General features: G+C 47.9%; 4 protein-coding genes across 4 annotated transcripts; 3 read left to right on the top strand and 1 right to left on the bottom strand.

The window, feature by feature from the left end:
- The first annotated feature begins 1,508 nt into the window (after positions 1–1,508).
- F5B22DRAFT_558834 (uncharacterized protein) lies at positions 1,509–4,637 on the top strand. Its single transcript, XM_047973021.1, has 2 exons — positions 1,509–3,740; positions 3,813–4,637. The coding sequence occupies exons 1-2, from the start codon at positions 1,757–1,759 to the stop codon at positions 4,478–4,480; spliced, it is 2,652 nt and encodes an 883-aa protein (XP_047825136.1). The 5' UTR covers positions 1,509–1,756; the 3' UTR covers positions 4,481–4,637.
- A 1,921-nt stretch (positions 4,638–6,558) lies between these two features.
- On the top strand, positions 6,559–7,229 carry F5B22DRAFT_558798 (uncharacterized protein). Its single transcript, XM_047973020.1, has one exon. The coding sequence runs from the start codon at positions 6,717–6,719 to the stop codon at positions 7,209–7,211; it is 495 nt and encodes a 164-aa protein (XP_047825135.1). The 5' UTR covers positions 6,559–6,716; the 3' UTR covers positions 7,212–7,229.
- An 842-nt stretch (positions 7,230–8,071) lies between these two features.
- On the bottom strand, positions 8,072–10,211 carry F5B22DRAFT_558795 (uncharacterized protein). Its single transcript, XM_047973019.1, has 3 exons — positions 9,862–10,211; positions 8,679–9,797; positions 8,072–8,531 (listed from the first exon to the last, which is right to left on the bottom strand). Exons 1-3 carry the CDS (start codon positions 9,914–9,916, stop codon positions 8,254–8,256), a joined length of 1,452 nt encoding a protein of 483 aa, XP_047825134.1. The 5' UTR covers positions 9,917–10,211; the 3' UTR covers positions 8,072–8,253.
- A 5,334-nt stretch (positions 10,212–15,545) lies between these two features.
- F5B22DRAFT_652235 (glycosyl hydrolase family 61-domain-containing protein) lies at positions 15,546–17,958 on the top strand (the record flags this gene model as incomplete). The annotated part of the gene is made up of 6 exons (XM_047979576.1): positions 15,546–15,594; positions 15,649–15,656; positions 15,709–16,167; positions 16,229–16,312; positions 16,367–16,451; positions 17,747–17,958. 6 exons carry the CDS (start codon positions 15,546–15,548, stop codon positions 17,956–17,958), a joined length of 897 nt encoding a protein of 298 aa, XP_047825133.1.
- Between the last annotated feature and the right edge of the window lie 532 nt (positions 17,959–18,490).

Here is an 18,490-nt window from a genome sequence, read left to right as displayed (position 1 = left end):
ATATCGCAAGAAGAGTTATATAGTGGGGGAATATCTATGACCTGGGCGTATGATCTAGGTTGGCGTCGTTTGGATCAGTCAGCTGCCAGCGCCAACATTCAACCCCAACTCTTTTTTGCTATTGGCTATCATACACTTTGCCGCTAATAGGATCAAAACTTCAAACTGCTGTGATTTCACTGATATCAATTTAAAATCCAAGTTTTGGACTATGGCAAAATTATTGTATCGGTATGGTTGTATAACAGCTGGAAGTTGACCCCTGATTGGTGATGGCATCCTTGCCTGCAAAGACCACCTCGTGCATACCAACAGTTAGCCATCTTTCAAAGTGGCGTACTGTGTATCCATTAGATAAACAGTGACTGTAGACTGTCTTCAATTATCTCACCACAACTATTCGTGAAGTGGTTTCCTTGGTAGGATACCGATTTGAAAGTTGGGTGAAGGGGGAGAAAGGAAAGAGATGCCTGCCCATTTGCACTATCTGATCAGTCGGCTATACTACAGTTTAAATCCCAAACCCCTAAGGCATATGATTGATATACCATTCTACATAGGCCCATTGGGAACTGATTATATATTATAGGTATTGTCTTGTTAGAAGTGGTCAGCAGTCTTTCTTTTTTATCTCTTCACTGGCAAGTAGGGTAGGTAAGTTTTTTTTCTTGGTGCTTCTCCAGGGCTAGCATACGCTACAATTATGCGCTAAAGGGCCTGGCGTTCGGCCGCTGGGCCACTTAGTTGGTGTTGGTAAGCTCAGTACTGGTCCCCCGTTGGGTACCTTCTAAACCGTAGGAGACCTTCAACTACCTTATGTAGGCACTTGGGCAAATATTTATAGAAAAAGGCTCACAAAGGCTGGCGGTTGGGTATCTATCTACTTGAAGGGCATGGAATTGATGCTGTCGAGAAGATTACCTCCCTAGAGGGGTTAATTGTAGAGTCCCCATCCCAAGTCAAGCGCACTTTCACAGCAACTTTTCGACATCTCTATGCAAATAAATCCGGGCTACGGTACACGAAGTGCCAGGTGCCATTCAGGCTGCTTCCCGCCGAGATTCGGTTGGGTATCTATGACCATGTCTTTGCTGGAATCAGACTTGGCTTCACGAGATTGGGGTTCAATGGCGGAGAAGTTATCTTTTTATTCATGATTATCTCGGCTTTACCGTCGTGAATTGGGCGTGTATGTGGCCTTGGAATTGTTCCAGCTCATTCAACACACTAGGTAGGTATTCAGGGGACCCTTTCCCTACAGTGCCTAGGTATATTTTTCGGCGATTAACATATCTTGAATATTACCGTAGCTGTTATCAACGATGTTTACTATATGTATATCCTACAATACCTAATATGACACTAAGGGGCATCAGCGTGAGGCAGATTCCTGACCTAGCAAGTCCTGGTTCAACTCGGGCATTCATCAAGTTCACATGACACGATCCTACACCGTTTCTTGTAATATTTAGGTAGGCAGAAATTCTATTCTGAAGCCTCTACAGACTCACCAAGGTTGTTGCTGCTGCAGACCCCGCAGGTTCTGAAACTCGTCTAGACCGCCTTCAAACTCACCTAACCCAGGCCATGAACACATTCAATTGAACCCTCCGCAAACGCAGATACAAACGCAGACGACGGGACAGGAAAACCATCTATCCCTACTGGTAACACTCATCTCAAACGAATATATGGGCATGCTTTCTCGCCTGCTGTCTACATCTCAGTCCATCTCCTCTCTTGGCCATCCCCAATCATGCTGCCTTACTCGCTTTACAGCGTGTACCGGCAGTACAAGCTAGACACAGATGCCATCGCTTCTTGGCTCGCTACTACAGCCCAAGCTAATGGCTACCCGCAAGAGCTACTTCAACCTGGCGGTAATGATCCGCACAACAAGAAGACACAGGCACCGTCGCGCCGTCTCAAGGGCAAGGCACGACTACAAGCAGTGCGTGAGTATCGGCAGAATGTAGCCGCAGACAAAACCAGACATGCCCAGAAGAAGTACACGATTGCCGTCAAGGACTTCGTCGCCCTTGCCAACTTCATTTCTGAGAAGCGGGCGAAAGTCGGCAAGGTGCCGGCATCCTTTGTGAAGACCTTAGACCGCGTCATCCGGGCGCGACGGGGCTTTGGGGACCAGATTGCCGACCAAGGCGAGGTCACGGGCGACGACGCTGCTCCCGACAGCACCCACATGTACTTCGTCGGTGTTCTCGAGAAGGTCCGCGACGTCATGAAGCCGCTCTTCCCCTCTCAAGCTTCTTCTAAAAAGCAGGCGCCGCAGGCGTCAGCAGACGAGGAGGAGACCGAGGATGCCTTCTCCAACCGCTTCGCCGGATTGTCTGTTTACGAGCCATCCGAGGCCTTCCTCAACATGCCCGACGTAGAGCGACCACAGCCTTCCAAGACTGCCGGGAACGACGAGCTTGAAGCCACTTATGAGGCCGAGAGGCTCAACGCCTTCGAGGATGTCATATTCGCTTTGACCGCCTTGATGAACGACTTGAATCGCTTCCGGGAACGTATCAAGTGGATCTGGACCGCCTATGGCCAAGGCCTCTTCGACCTCTGTGCGGTCGCCATTGCAACCAACACGGCAATCGATCTAGCGCGCAATCTCATGGACGAAATCACGCCGGATCTGGATGCGCACGGCGGTGCATGGAATATGCTACAGAAGTTCCACATGTTGCAATGCATGATGGAAGGGCACGGCCCGGAAGCTATGTTCGATAACGAGGGGTCGACGGACAATTTCAATTACAAGCTGTACGATGCCGGGATCGGCCAGTTCCTCCAGGTCTACAACATGGTCGATGCCTTTTCCCGCGTCATCGAGCCAAACCAGCTGCCCATCTATAAGGAGGGCATGTTCGGCATCTACGACCCTAAAAGTAACCGCAATGCCAAGTCGGGGTACGAGAAATTCCACGAGGACCGCGCGCTCCTCATGCCCTTCTTTACCGAGCTCACGACCGTCTGCGTTAGCGTCACAGACTATCCCGTCGAGGATGAATTCCTGCGGGGCATGGCGGAGATGCGGAAGACGAGACAGACGCCGTTTCCCATGGTCTTTGCCGCACAGGTATTCCTCGACATCCACCACGTGCTACGAGAAGACGTTTCACGGGCCTTCGACGCTTTCCAGTCTGGCGTGACGGTGCTTCGCGACGAGATCCAAGCACACCTCGACTTCCACAAGACTCTCAAGACCGATACGTGGCCGCGGTCCAATGACCAATACATGGCCAACATCATCACCGATATCCGCACCATTCTCAGAGATCCTGTGTATCGAGCCAAAGAGAGATACTATCGTCGCATGAACTATGCGGTGCCAGACTCGGTAGAGCCCAACCGGATCCTGCGCATGTCGCCAGTGTTGTCGGGCCTGGTGCTCTTCAAGTACCGCGCCGAGGTACGCGACATTGCGTTCACTGTGGTCAACGCATGGGGCTCCGTCACGTACACTGCGCATCTTTTCAACGCCCTATCTAGCGAGAAGTTGTTGTCAGGCGACAACGACGACGCGAACGCTCGGCCGCCATGGCCTGATATGACTGTTCTTCGCAGTTTGATGTTGGAAGACGAGCAGATCTTCGTGGGCGGCGCACCGAGCAATGCCGACGAATACTTCACGAGGTTCTGCTTGCAAATGGGCACGACAGTGAACGCCTTTACCAGACGCAAAGAAAAGCGGAAGGGGCCATTGGCGTCCAAGGCTGGGCCCAGAGGTATGTTCTGGTGGCACTGCTAGCTATGTACTCTATCGTTTACTCTTCAACTGACACTTACATTTCTCTCAGGAATCAAGCCCGAAACCCTTTGCCCTGTCACCTCGATGTTTATCGATCGCTACGTTCGGAAGACGGGACAGCTAAACTGGACGGCAGAGTACGTCGAGCGGGTAATAGAAGCGAGCCAATGGGAAGCCGAGGGCAGCGAAGAGGACCATACTCTGACGATGGGCAAACTGACCAAGGAAGAGCTAGCCCAGAAGAAGGCGCAAGAGAAACAGGAAGGAAAAGAGAAAGGCAAAAACCCCGCTGCAAAGCCAGCCCGTCTGACTCCCGAAGAGCTCATACGCTCCCTCACACTGGCTCTCCAAACCGAATCGTCCGAATTCGCATTCCCGCTGCTCACAATGCACCACAGTTGCTGGCGTCTGCTCCGCGCCGTCAAACAGCAGTGCGACGAGGTCCTCCGAGAACTGTTCACCCCCGCGTACCTTGAGCGCGAGACGGAGCTTCCGTTCGTCGTCGGCTGGATCTTCATGGCGGCCGCTACGTCCGAGAGTCTGCCCGACAAGCGTCCGATGCTCGAGGCCGCGAAGGCGGTGATGCGGGAAGTTGTACTGGGCGACGAGGGCACTGCGGCTATTCGTTGCCTCGGCGAGCTCGGATTTCCAATCGAGTTTGAACCCGACGAGGAGTGTTTCTCGTCGTGGAAGGAAAATAGACATGCGTCGACGTAATTAGTCAGGTGTTATTCTAGTGTCTTAGGTCTTGCCTTGATTAGGTAGCTTACTGTTGAGAGTCTACATGTACAGAGCGATACCAACTAACCGCAACTGACGGTGTTATTAGTAGCTAGTAATATTTAATCAAATAATGAACCAGGTTCTCCGGTAACTATTATCATTAGTCTGTCATATTAGAGCGTCCTGTTAAAGATGGACAGGGCAAGCAAGGTGCTGGTTTTACGCCTCATGCAGGTCAGATGCCCATGTTACCAACACCTAGCCAACTGGCGTTCTTAAGTCAACTAATGCATGGCTTCAGAAGTGCAACTTGCTGGCCTACTTAGAAAGACACCCACATGAATTTTGTAATTTTTATCGTCAATATTCCAAACTATTGTTTACTAACTGTTCTTTCATTGTTTAGTAATATGAGAAGCCTGTCGGAAGCAAAGCGGCCAATTCATTGATAAGTGTCTTTAGCTACCTCGTTGCGATAGCAACAAAATGCTGCTCGGGGCCTGAGCGGCCGGATCGCGTACCTTACCTAGTTCCGCTCGACTCAGCTACTGGGCTTGTTGATTAACGAACTCGCTAACTTGCCTGTGTAAGCAGACACTTGTTCAGAGTGACATCAGAAACCATGGGTGCAAATCCCACAAGGCCTTGACTGCGGTGAGAAATATTGGAGGGCAGCTATAGAGGCTGAAATCGGGTATTTCAAGCTTGATATGGTAAGATGGTTGCTATCTGAAGTCGTGGGTCCCTCTTGAAAGGACATATTATAGCTTCAAGTTGATGTAATGGCCAGTGACGAGATTTGCATTATGTCGCCTCAACATTAATAGAGGGAAATTTGTTCTACCTGTGGCACAGGATAGGCGGCGGCGAAGATGAGTGCAAGAAGAGTAACGGCGGACTTAAAGGTGGACATGCCCAGTGTGGTCTGACCATCATAGGGACCAACAGGCAACACACAGAACGACTAACATGAAGAAAATTAAGCAGCTTGGAGTTGGGCTATGCTTTATACACTAATCGAAGGTAGATCATATTGAAATTAGGAAGACAGTACTGTTTCAACTATCATGAGCAGGGAGCGGAGGGATAGCTCTCGCTTCTATACCGATAGAGTCATCAAATCTTCTATGCACGACACTGTGCGCTGCTGCCAATCGGCCTCTCAATATCTACAGCAACAAATGGATGTTTCTCTGCAGACCGTATAAGTATTTAAATTTATTATTATATAGTCTAATACATCAAACTTCAGCTGTATTCGTTTTAAGACCTTTGGAGGACGCACTGGGTAGGAATGGACTACAGAGCGCTGCAACGGAAAATGCAAATTCAGCATATTAATGGGGCTTAATGGATCTAGTCAGCCTGCCTTGTTTCGCCAACGACGACACCACATGGTTGGACGCCTTGCGCCTCGCAGAATCCAGAGTTCCTAGCTTGTTAAGGAACATGCTGTTTGTTTGTGTTACGGCCCTTAGATCAAATGAGTCTCATATCTTACGATTGACGCTTGGCTAAACTCAGATATTATGATTTAGGGGAAATATGAGGCTCTTAATTACTTAGGAGAAAGGTAATATAAGTTTAATATAGAATTGAGGCCACAGTCACTTGACCTAGTCAACCAGCTCGGATACCATCAAGCATTGTTTCATCAAATGTAGAAAGGTAATTAGCTTAGACATAGCAATCGCGGGTCTACTGACTATCTGGGACGGCAAATTCTTCCTGTACATAACAAACTAGGGAGGTTTATAAATAAGTGAAGGGGCTGATGGAGCATCCCTTTTCTAGCGCTCTGTTTTATTGCTTTCTGCAACCCAATGAGTCGGTTTGTTCCAATGGTGGGTCACCACAGCAATCAAGGGAGAGTTCACACAGTCCCGTCTCGTTGTAGCAGCTTCAAATTTTGCAGCCCAATCAAAAGCCTTGCATCTTCTTGGTATTGAAGTTGAGGTGATGGATTTGAAGACCAGGGAAGTGCGTGTGCAGCTGTGTAGGACGGCATTTATCTATATAATATCGAGCAGCCTCGTTCGCTGTCATATGTTGTTCATGATACCATCAGTATACATACATACATTCATTCGTTCATTCATTCATAATTCCATTCATTCTTCTTTCTACGGCCTGGTGCTACTTGTTTTGAACGACTTTCATTTCAGAAACTTAGATTGTTGAATTTACACACTCGGCCTCTCATCACACAAACGCCATACCAAAAGCGACCATGAAAACTACATTTTCATCTGCGCTCGCGTGCCTCGCGTTTCTTTCGTTCCTCGGCCTCGCGTCGTCGATAGTTATTCCCCCCGAGGACAAGATCAACCTCGAACATGCTCCTTGCCAGAACATCAGACTTGAAGGCCAATACGTCTTACGCATGGATAACTGTACCAGCGCCAGATTCCCCGAGACACATGTTAATCTCAGCGTGGACCTCAACGATTGTCTTGCTAACTATCGCGGGACACTAAATAAGGTGGACAAAGACGGCGGGTTCGGCGCGACCTGTCCTAAGTGTACAATTGGCAAGCGATACATGCTTGAATGTCAGTGCAATACCGGCAACGGGAACGAAACCATGACGAGTACATTTGACATGAACTACTGGAGAAACATTAGGATCAGTTCTGATTTCGGCTACCACTTTGAATTGATATGCGCGAATGATTGGGGTATCGCTGAGGGTCAGAGTGGCTGGAACAAGAGACGAGGTGTTTAACTCCACAAGCCTGAGAGTTCCATCATCCCTTCAAATTCACCTGCCCCCAATCCAACGCCAAACTCCACACAAAACGCAGCCCTTTATTGCCTTGCTACGGAATATGTTGAACATGGAGCAGTTGCTTGTGTTCAATACACTCTCTTTCCGCTGTCTTAGTTTCCATCTCGACGGCGACCCTGGAATGGCGGCGAAATTTGGAATAAGGATAGTTACCGCGCTGGAGGATTCAATGCGTGCCTCATCTAGCTCGATCATGGCATTGGACTTCCTGGAGGAGTTGGAATGTGTCATGAAACGGTGCTATTAGCTTAAAAAAAGAAAACTTAAAAAAACACCACGGGCGTTTCCCAAACAGTGCTTCCTTTTATAATGCTGAGTTGGCATGTTGTGATTCGATTGTGAACTCTTTTTGAACGCGACAATCAAATGTCCTATTACTAACAACGACATCAACTATAAGATACTATCGATACAGATATACCTGAGTAGCTAAGTATATGTATTGGTGAGTTAGGACCCGCCGGTAGGGCTGCTAGCGGTTTTAGTGCAAGGTGAATAAAACCAGGGGATTGCTCCTTGTGGCGACGATCGCAAAGCATCCTCATTTATACACCGACCGAGTAGATAAGTACTTTTTTAAGCTTACAAAGATCATTAGTAAATGAAGTGATGTCGAGTCGTTTGTGATATTGTTAACTTTGCGATACATACCTACAAGCAGACCGACAAGACGTTTTACTTGAACGCAGAGAGCCGAGCGATGCATCCCAGCGCCAACCTCGTCAGGATTGCTTCACATTTGCTGTCTTCTTTCTTATTTCTCTCTTCAGCAATAAGACCACTTGCCATCGACTGACTATCTTTGTAGTGCGTCATTGCGAACCTATTGCCTCTATCCGCTTCACTCATAGAATGCTATAACCGTGTTTATTGGGCTATTTGTCACGGAGCAGAAGTATAATTGCACTAGCTCTCTCCTGAATAATTACAAAAATATCATCAATGTACCAAGACATCTTCACTTCAAATCAGAAGCTTCCTACAATGCCCAACGCTTCAGCAAAAATACCATACTTCCAATTGGAGACTTTAGGCTCGATGCACCTCCTGTTGCGGGAACGCTCTCCGTCACAGTTGGAGCGCTCTCGGTGCTTGTGGACGTGTTCTCCGAACCAGTAGTTACCGCCACACCGCTGGTAGAAGCCGTAGATGCTAGACTCTCGCCCGTGGCACTGTCGCCTGTTGTGAGAGGTACCGATGTTGTGGTTGCGTCACCTGTGAGCGTTGGCTTCGGGTTTGTGTCAAGAGTAGTAGTTTCTGTATTTACATCAGAAGCTGTCTCTGAGTAAGAGGATGGCTCGGCAAGTGAGGTGGAAGAAGTATCGGGGGATGAAGAGTATTGGGTTGTGTCGGCTGGATAAGGCAGGCCGGAGGGGTATGGAAGACTAGATGGGAATGGCACACCAGATGGCGAGCTCGCAACACTACTCGAGCTTAGCGTAGGTGTTCCTGTAGTTGCTGGCACACCCGGGTTATAATCTCCCTTTTCATTTCTGCAAGAAAACTTGGTCGCGATAGCTCGGATATGTTCAAGGCTCGAGCAGTCGAAGTTGTTGGCGCCAGAGTCGACCAAGAACTCGCCAACTTCTTCGAGAACCGGAAAAGAAACCTTGTCGAAACCAAGATTTATTTCTGCAACGATCTCGACACGACCAACTCTCCGCAGCTCGGGGAAGTCGACCTCTTTCAAGGCTTCGTTAAGAGTAATCTTGATCCCACCGTCAACATCCGTCAGGGCTGGAACAGATACCTCGGTAAGCCCCTTGATATCGGTAATGCCGAAGTCGCCGAAAACATGATTTAGAATTGGGAAATCAACTTTTCCGCTGTCTGAAAGTCGGAGAGGAACATCTTTGTCGTAGATAGCGATGCTTCCAGCGGTTTCAAGGGCAGGGAATGAGACGAGCAGAGCACGTCCGTCTCTCTTGCCAAACCCTCCATCATAATTCAAGTTATCACCGATAATTATGGCGCCTGATACAGTCTTAAGACCGGTGAATACCACGTCGTCCATGCGTGTGTTGCCGACGACGCGGATGTTATCAGCCGTCTGCAATTGCTCCAATCCGCCGTAATAGAAGCTGACGCCGTCGTAGCTGGGATAGTCAGGCTTGAAACCACTGATTGACGTGCCCTCGACGTTAAGGCTACCGATGCCAACGAGCTTCAGTGCATTCCACTCATACCAATCAATTCCTTGGTCGGTCCGGAAAACGATATTGATCCATTCCAGGTTGCCTATGTACTCCATCTCTGGGAAGTCGACCCGCCCGGTGATAGCAGGACTGGCAAAAGAGAAACCTCCAATCCTCGTAGCATTCTGAAGTCTGACAGCCTTCAAAATCTCATTGTCGTGAGCGATGACGGTGCCTGTGATCTCAAAAGGACCGCCGTCTAGGATAAAATAGACGTAAGCTGGATCAACGAGGATGTTCCCGTATATAGTCTCACACGCCTCAAGTTCGGTGAGGATGTCGAAGTCCGGATTGGCGATCGTAATTGTGCCTCCTTCAACGCCACAGTCTAATTAAAGGGAAGGTTAGCTATATAATGCAATTGATTGTGGAATTGAGGAATAGGTACATACCAGCGAGTACACCGCCAAGCAGTGGAAGCACCGAGAAAACGGTCAAAACCTTCATCGTGAAGTAATGCGTAGTCAATTAATCGGACATTCTCGAGAAGATCTAACATTCAGGACAAAGGGAGCCTAGCATCTTTATAGTCACATTCCTCATCACAAGCGTCGCCATTGTCAGCTCATTTCCACGAGCAATCAGGCGCACTAAGGGTAGGCCCCCCGCTCACGTTGCATTCTTTCGATTGCGTCGAATCAGGTACCTTCCTCTAGGACTTTCTCACTACCACCTTAGACAGGCAACTTCATCTGCATTAATACCCAGTGGGCTTGGATCAATAGACTACGGGGCATCATCGTCAGCCCTAGTACCAAATAATGGTGTATTCGGCGAGATGCACTAACTTGTTCCTGTCGTCTTTCATAGCGCTGCGTTGCATTATTGAACTGTGCCACAGTCTCTTTGAATTCGAATATACAGTTGGTTGAGATACCCCGGCAAGCCCCGTCGCGCTTCTCTTGGCGTCAACCTGCATCCCATAGAGTTAATGATGTAAGGAGAAAACACCGGTAATCAAACGCGTCAAGATACTACTCTGATGAGATCGCATGAGAGCTCTGTTTATATTAACATGGACAATGTCAGTTCCCGTAGCTTTTCAATGACAGCGAGTTATGTGAACATCCTAAGCAGATATTAGACGTAAGCATGTACAAGGCAATGATCCCTTGCGCTTCAGTGCGTTCAGCTGCCAAGAGAGCGCTTACTGAATAAGGAAGCCCATAACACTTTCACCATAACAAAACAGGATGCCTTTTGCAGAGTATGTAACCTAGCTTAACCGGTAGGAACAACCCGACAGGGTACTTTTGGGGGGCAGGTCAGTTTAAGCTTTTGGGCCGTTCCATAATAGATTTAACCAAGATCAGCAAAGACAAGATCAGAAAATAGGGAACTTAATGGAAGAAGGGATTATATCTACTAATTATTAATGAATAGCCTTTTTTTTTTTTTTTTTTGGCAGTAATCCATCGCCAACAACAATATGTTGAAGATTGATTTTTTCTTGAAGCCTAAAACTGTCTATGCTGGATGAAATAGGTAATACGCCCCGTTCTGACTCATTTTATAAAGTATGACCGCGGCACAGGCAACTAGGCTACAGACAGCTCACCTGTCAATCTCATCCAGACTAGATTTCTCTCGCAAATTAACCCAAGTACTCCAGAGGATTTTCACACCCTGGTTTACTTGGGAGGCTCCTTGGATTATTGGAAGGTGTAAAATAAATTGATAGAAAGCCACTAACTATATCAAAAGTTAAGAGTCGCGGTGAAAGAGGAAATAGGAGTGTTATTTATATATCTTAGTTAATAAGCGTTTTAGTTGGTGACATATATGATACGTACTGTCAGAGGCTAGGTGTCCCGGAGTGAATAGAAGGTTAGTTGATTATAGTTGAGTAGGTAGGCAGAAGGAGAGTATAAGGCTTGATAGAGTAGTGAATTGATCACTAACCTTCTAGAATACTTGGGGGGCAGCTCTAGAATATAGGCCAATCCAATATAGTTAAGCTCTAGGGTAGGTTGTGATTATAGCCCCTGATGCGTACCTAGGTAAGAACCTGAGGTGCATGAACAGCTTCAGCTCAGTAAGGGATTGACAGCCAACCGGCATTGTGTATCAATTGCAACATTTAAATTTCGGTAACCCTCGCCTGCTGCTTATATAGCCTACGGATATCAGGTAGAACGAAAAACGCTTGTGTGTACCTCTGCGACTTGAAGTGATGCCTTAAGTGCCCTAGCGGGCCATTATGGTTCACCAAAGTGCGAGATAATAGTTCGCCGGAGTCCCTTCCTTTGGATCTTGGTGGCTGATGCTAACTCGATACGTAAATGGATGGGCCGTTGCTAACGTCAAAGCTTGTAAATATGTGTTTATCTAAGTAAGCTCTATGTAACCTTACTTACAGTACATACTGTATGTCCTATTAAGGGCTTTTTACAAAGCATGTGCCTGAAGTGGTGGACGTAATAATCTCGGTTGCATTGCTAAATTGTGTCGAAGGTCGGTGCCTTTACAGCTATAAGCTTCCCTCAAAGCTTGGCCATTTAGCTCCAGATGCTGCTCAACTCCGTTCCATGGCTTCCTTTCTCTTTCTTCCTTTTCTTGTCGGCTTAGTACTAGTCCTTCTCATATTTTCTCTTCGCAGGCTTTCCAGGCTGACTACCGTCCATAGAGACCATTTCCCAGGCATCCTTGTCAGCATTGTTCTTGTCCTGTTCCGTCCCCTTGATCTCCGGGCTGAAGAGTTTATTAAGACTCGATATCGCCTTGCCTTCGTCTTGTGGGCTGTGGCGGTCCACAAGCACATACGCTTCGTCTGCTTTCTCTTTGGCAGCACTATTGTACGGTTGTTTGGTAATCCGGGCTCTGGGCACCGCAACTTTCTGATGGTTGGCGGCCATCGTAATGGTGGTTATAGAGGAGAGATAATTATAGCTTCAACGGTGAGAAAATGAAGAATAATAGTTCAAGGTTATGGCGTTTAATGCGAATCGTAGGGCTACATATAGCAGCAGCCAAGAACTGGAACTGGAACTGGAACTGGAACCGCAGCGTTCACTAAGTTTTAACAGAGAGGGGAGACTATCTCTTGACGGATATGCAAGCTGTATGGTGAAAATGAATCCCTTGAAGTTAATCTATGTAAAGGAGATGGAGACAGAAAAAAAGAAAATGCTTGTGATGTGAATTTAAATGAAAGGCCAGCCTATAGGGGCCTGATCGGGACTTTTCGCCAGTAATAGCTATTCGTTACCAGAGATTATCAGGTTTGTATTTCATGGGTGGGAATAGTATTTTTGAATAGGTTGTCCAAGTGTAACAGTCGGAACAACAGTTAACCAATGACACATTATCGAAAATCGGTGTGACATAGCTCATATCGAGTTACGAAGATATCTGTGAACCTTTGCCCTGTCACATGGCCTCTGCCGAGGCGTGTCGGGTCAATAGTATTAGATCATAAGATTATACGTGTGGAACTGGCAAGAGTAATATAGATGAGCTCCCATGTAGATAGCCAAGGAATAGGTATCTCGTGATCTAAATAGGGGATAGCGAAGACGATTCGTTGTTCTTAATACCTATACCTTCCCCGGGCATCTTGAGCGTAAGAAACTGCCGATAAATGGTTCATAGATACTCATACCATGGCATGCTCCAACCAGTAAAAGTGAACTCCCTCTGCAACTAGATGGTGACATCTCATGAAGGACCGTTGTCTCCCATGCGTGTATGTATGCCTTACCCCTTGCCGATATGGGGAGCGAGGATGAGTCTTGTTGATCAGAACGCAGGACTTGTGGTAGCTAGACTTCACGGTCCTTATACTAGCAGTCACGGCACACATTGGAAGACTCAGCGGCCCCTAATTGTTTTCTTTAGACCTTGCCTCAACATTATTGGTTTTGAGTGACATTGAGACTTGAATAAGAACTGCAAACGCTTCATAAAATGCTAGCATAATGCAATGCCAGGAATTCATTGCTAAAAGTTAGATCTTAGCAGGCACCCCATAGGCAGCAACCTTGCAAGTCGTATCAAGCTGCAAGCTCGAAAACTAATTGGCCATCATATATAAAGTCTTTGCTACACTTTTACGTCTGGTTTAGCACTAACCCCTCATTTAATGCCCCTTAACCGACATTTATACACTTTTATGCATTTTTATCCCTCTATCCTCCTCTCATTTGTGTGTAAGCGTTTTATATTCGATATTCTAATGCTTCCCAAACTAGCAAGAGAGACATGACGGATACAAGTATGCCGCATCATGTATCAGAATCAGACTTGCAATGATATAAGACCATATAGACTTCACACACCTTGTAAAATGACTACAGAGTCAATCAGACAACAGAATCATCATTCAAGAAAATCATTCTTCGTTGCGGAGGTCAAAGCTGTATCAAGTGTACGAAAAACAACCACGAACATTGTCCAGTCCGTCATCAAACGACTTATCGAGTACAATCCGCAAGGTAGTAAGCCCCTATGGCTTCCCATCGGCTCAGAACAATGGGCTAAATTCTTCCTTGATTGAGGATGTCGAACAGATAACAGGTGCAGCATCGGAACATACTTGCACAGGTTCTTTCGCTCGCTGATACACCGGCCGTCTGAACTTGGTTGGCAAAAGCGCTGATTCGCCTCGTCAGTTGCGGAGCAAATGTCTACTCTGTCGATAACTAGGGAAGATCGGTTTCTGAGATCGCATATGCACAGTTGATTTGCCCTGAACTGAACAATTACGATCTAGGGTCATACAGAGGGAATCTCTGGGACTCTGTGCTTCATGCTTGTAACTACAACATAGCAGATTTTCGGGGAATATGCCCACGGATAGCGAGATATACACGTGACTATACCTGGGAAGACTTTGAAAAGCTTTGGGAGGGCAGGGAATCCTCATGTCCTTATTGGGGCGAGGGTACTTTACAAACTTTTCTTCAGGATCCCGGCTGTGAGGATTCGTACGCAATCAACGAAATGGCACTCTGTACCTGTTCAGATGAAGGACCAACCTATTGGATTATCACGGATGATACAAACACGAGTTGCCGAAACATACGAGACTACTAGTCTCTGACTTTATCTGCCTAAGTGACAGCTCGATCGTCTACGAGAGATCATGGTAGCCCACGGCGTTGTTCGAAAGGGGTTTGATGAGATGAAGATGGAATGAATTGGGAGCAGTTGGCCATGTTTATCGACAACGCAGTATAGTACGTCGTTTTAGTATGTAGGTTATGGCTGTGTTCCTTTCCGACCTGCAACTGCTTACGGTCCTTACGGTCGATATGATAGGTGCGATAATTCTTGGTGGACGGGACTTAGTTGAAAGATTCTGGATTTGGATGTCCCGTGCATTTCCCAAACTGAAGACTTGGCGCCCAAGCTAATCCTGCTTTTCCAATTTGAGAGCGGGACTAAGCTCCGTAATTCGTGTGTGACATTTCTTGAAGATTATTAGTGAAACTTGAAATCTCGGATCTGGCAGCACGCTAGAGGTAAGGAGCTCGACGTAAAGAGGGTCAATATTTAGCGAGAGGACCCAAAGCTAGTATATCTCAATTAAGCGGTCGAGATAGTGGGCAGTTTCTTTACCTTGCGACGCGGCTGCGCTGATGCTTTAGAGATGTTGTAAATTCAAGCTCATCCGCATGCTTCAAGGTGTCATCAGGGATGGATACTTTGCAGGCACAATAGCGTCATGAGGGTAGCCATGGTGCTATTTTGAAGCGGGATGCATTCCCTTTATATCCATGTTTTCTCGCTCCGAGAAACAGCATATCGGAACCAAGCTCTCCATCGCCTAGCGTCACATTCAAGCGTTACCATTCGCTTACATGGCAGACCCGAAACGCGTCTCTTCCGGTATCCAGGATATCTCATTCACGCCAACTGAATTGGCACGTATGTCTGGGAAAACTCCCGGCGCGAGTCCCCGCCAAACAAGACTGGGAGTTGTCTAGTCCACATCCCCGATCTGGCCAGTAAATCCAAGTTGAACTTAGGACATAATCTTGACTACTCCTATAAAGATGCAGATCATTCCCCATGAGCAACAAGTCTTCTACCTCGTGAGCCAGAGCTGATCCTGATAAGTCCAAGCCCAATCAAAATGAAGTGTCTTGCTGTTCTTGCCCTACTTGGCATCGCCCAAGCCCACTGTGAGTGAAGATATTCAAGTCCGAACAACACGCGTTGAGCTAACTTATACGCAGACACCTTTGTAAGCTCCATGGTTCCGCACCGATAGTGTAGTTCTGACGCATACTGCCTAGCCTGGCCTCATCCATAATGGCGTTACCGAGGCCGACTGGACCTATGTTCGTGAGACGACGAACCACTACTCTCACGGCCCAGTCCAGGATGTAAGAGATAGCCAACTCCGCTGCTATGAGCTTCAGCCCGGCTCCAACGGCGCCAAGACGAAGAACGTCAATGCCGGCGACAAGGTTGGCTTCCGCGTAGATGGTGGCATCCAGCACCCAGGGCCTTTGCAGTTCTACATGGCCAAGGCTCCATCTGGCGCTACAGCCGAAACCTTCAACGGCGACGGCGCCGTCTGGTTCAAGATCTACGAAGAACACCCCACCGTCACCTCGGCCGGATTGACGTGGGCGTCAAATGGTCAGCAGACTGTCGACGTTACGATCCCGCGCTGCCTTACACCAGGTTATTATCTGCTACGCGTCGAGCACATTGGTCTTCACAGCGCGGGTTCCACCGGTGGAGCTCAGGTAAGACGAACGAACGACGATGGCACGGCATGATGTGAATTGCCACTGACGTTTTGCGAAGTTCTACCAAGGCTGCGCGCAGCTTTACGTCTCCGGCAGCGGGACCAAGACCTTCTCCGGGGTCTCTATTCCGGGCGCATACTCGGTGAGACTCCTCCGCGACGCTTTCGTGATCTTCGGACTGACTTAGTCAACGCAGGCTTCTGACCCCGGCATCTTGATCAACTTGTACTGGCCGATTCCCACGAGCTACAAGAACCCCGGCCCAGCAGTCGTCTCTGTGAGTAACATTGATTGTTGTGTTAATTCTCGTCTTCCTATCTGGCTGGCATGTCGTCCAAAATAAAGATCTTTCTCTATCTTTGGTTGGGGAGGCTCGGGGTTTAGACTCGGCTCTCGGGCTTTTCCTAACCGAATTCGGTGTTGAAAGACAAAGATTGCTGACTCATTTCTCTCGCAGTGCTAATCTCGAAGCGGGTGATTTATGCAAAGCCGGATTGAGGCATCAGGTGGGCACCAAGGTGGACTCAGGTAGGTCAGTCAGTCGGTCGGTCGGTCGGTCGGTCGTGTGTAGCCCATATGCCCATCCCCATTGGAAAATAGCGAAGGTTGGGCAACCATGCTGCAAGACATGTCCGGATATTCAATCTATTTAATATCATTGAGACAAAAAGTGCCTCGCTTCTAGATTGAAGGGATCCCTCGCACAGAGACAGTGACCTATCTGCACCACGTACGTCATCTACGTTGGCAACGCGTCAGCGCAAGCTTCAAAATACCTGCTTGCTGTCAGGGTAGGAGAAGTACTGTACAGCTATGTAAGTACTATGAAAGTGTGCTTGCTACGAGCAGACTACAAGTGCTAAGTAAGTAGGTAGGTAGTGTAGGGCTGATCTGTCAACCCGGATTTGTAATTCGCTCTGCTCGTTTCACCTCTATTCCAACGAGCGGGGCCTCGCGCCAGCTGAAAAGTACCGAAGCATCCGAAGGATTCTCTGAATTCCAGTCTTTAGTGGCGCAGCCCATATAACGGCCTGACAGGATTGGATGGCGAGGCAGACGCGACCAGGGCAAGGGTTCCATTTCCGAGGCATTTGGACAGCCCATTGTTTTGTGCATCCAATGGGGCACCCTTGGGCTCTTGGGGCCTGCCTAGTTAGTCGAGCTTGACGGAGAGATTCCTTTCATAGAATCCCATCTAACGCTCGCTCGCTCGCTCGCTCACTGACTGCGCCGTACGCAGTTTGATGACGGGCTGACTGAACTGATTCGGAGTTTGGTTTCTATTTTCAACCCCGATCCCACCACCGTCTTTGCTCGCGTGCGTTTTTAACACGCTGGCCACCACACCATCGTCATCTCACTCACTCCTCCCTTCTTTTTCTTCTCCTCAGACTTTCTGAAGAAGGCTCCGCAAAGTGAAAAGGCCCGACGACTGCACAGCTTAGCGTTTTATTTTTTTGTTGGTTCTCCCCAGTTTATCATTGATCTTTTTACTTCAGCCACTCATAACATACTTATAAAATGAAAAGAAGCCGGCGCGCGGAGTTCCGCGAGAGCTTGACTGAGATCATACAAGTACTTTTTGCGATTCTCATTTTTATTGTCTTCGTTCTCGCCTTTGTGATCCAATCGAGTGCCATCGACCTGCCACCATGGACTAAAACATTCCAAGGCGCCACGCCAGAGCAGCAGACGCAGTACTCTGCGGCCCTGCTATCTGTTGTTCTTGTTATCTCTGCCGTCATTGTCACTGCTGGAATCTACCTTATCAGATCTAAAGCGTACTGAGCGGAAATTAGGGACTCGAAGTGCAACATACGCATTAAGCTTCAGCAAGCGACCTATTCAACTCATACTTGCATCTGCCTCTGAATGCGAATTGAGTGTATCTTCGCGATTCAGGAATGTGGCCTGATGACATCATGCGCTTACGTGGTGGTGCCGCGGCTTGGACGGCGCTGGATGACCGGGAACAAGCTCTTGGAAAGTTGCGGATCCCGGTATGGTCACAGCAAACAGGGTTGGCATACTCTTCCAGTCAGTTTCAAATACACCACCCTTCTACGTGGATTATCAAGCTAATATTAAGAAAGCTTCAGCTTTTCTCTTCTGATTTTGCGCGACACTGCACAGGCTTTTTTGTGCCGCAAGGTTAAGCTGACACACTGTCGACGGGGTGCAGTTTGAGATGAAGAATTTAATCCCTCGCCGAGTCAGCGTCACACTCCTGAAGATGGTGTGACTAGCCTTCTTGATTCGGGGCGCGACACAAACTCCAACTGGTCGGCCCTCTTTGATTGTGACCAGACCAAAGAGCTTG

The sequence above is a fragment of the Xylaria bambusicola genome, assembly GCF_022495145.1.
Source record: "Xylaria bambusicola strain CBS 139988 unplaced genomic scaffold F5B22scaffold_85, whole genome shotgun sequence".
Taxonomy (NCBI): domain Eukaryota; kingdom Fungi; phylum Ascomycota; class Sordariomycetes; order Xylariales; family Xylariaceae; genus Xylaria; species Xylaria bambusicola.
Note: the sequence above shows the minus strand (reverse complement) of the source record. Positions and strands in the feature narration are given on the sequence as shown.

What these genes read in the sequence shown, in the direction of transcription:
- F5B22DRAFT_558834 (XM_047973021.1), top strand. Translation starts at nt 1,757, where the DNA reads ATGCTGCCTTACTCGCTTTACAGCGTGTACCGGCAGTACAAGCTAGAC. An exon ending in GTCCAAGGCTGGGCCCAGAG is followed by an intron (nt 3,741 to 3,812) that starts GTATGTTCTGGT and finishes CATTTCTCTCAG; the next exon opens with GAATCAAGCCCGAAACCCTT.
- F5B22DRAFT_558798 (XM_047973020.1), top strand. Translation starts at nt 6,717, where the DNA reads ATGAAAACTACATTTTCATCTGCGCTCGCGTGCCTCGCGTTTCTTTCG.
- F5B22DRAFT_558795 (XM_047973019.1), bottom strand. Translation starts at nt 9,916, where the DNA reads ATGAAGGTTTTGACCGTTTTCTCGGTGCTTCCACTGCTTGGCGGTGTA. An exon ending in GCTTGGCGGTGTACTCGCTG is followed by an intron (nt 9,798 to 9,861) that starts GTATGTACCTAT and finishes CCCTTTAATTAG; the next exon opens with ACTGTGGCGTTGAAGGAGGC. An exon ending in TGTTGCGAGCTCGCCATCTG is followed by an intron (nt 8,532 to 8,678) that starts GTGTGCCATTCC and finishes ATGTAAATACAG; the next exon opens with AAACTACTACTCTTGACACA.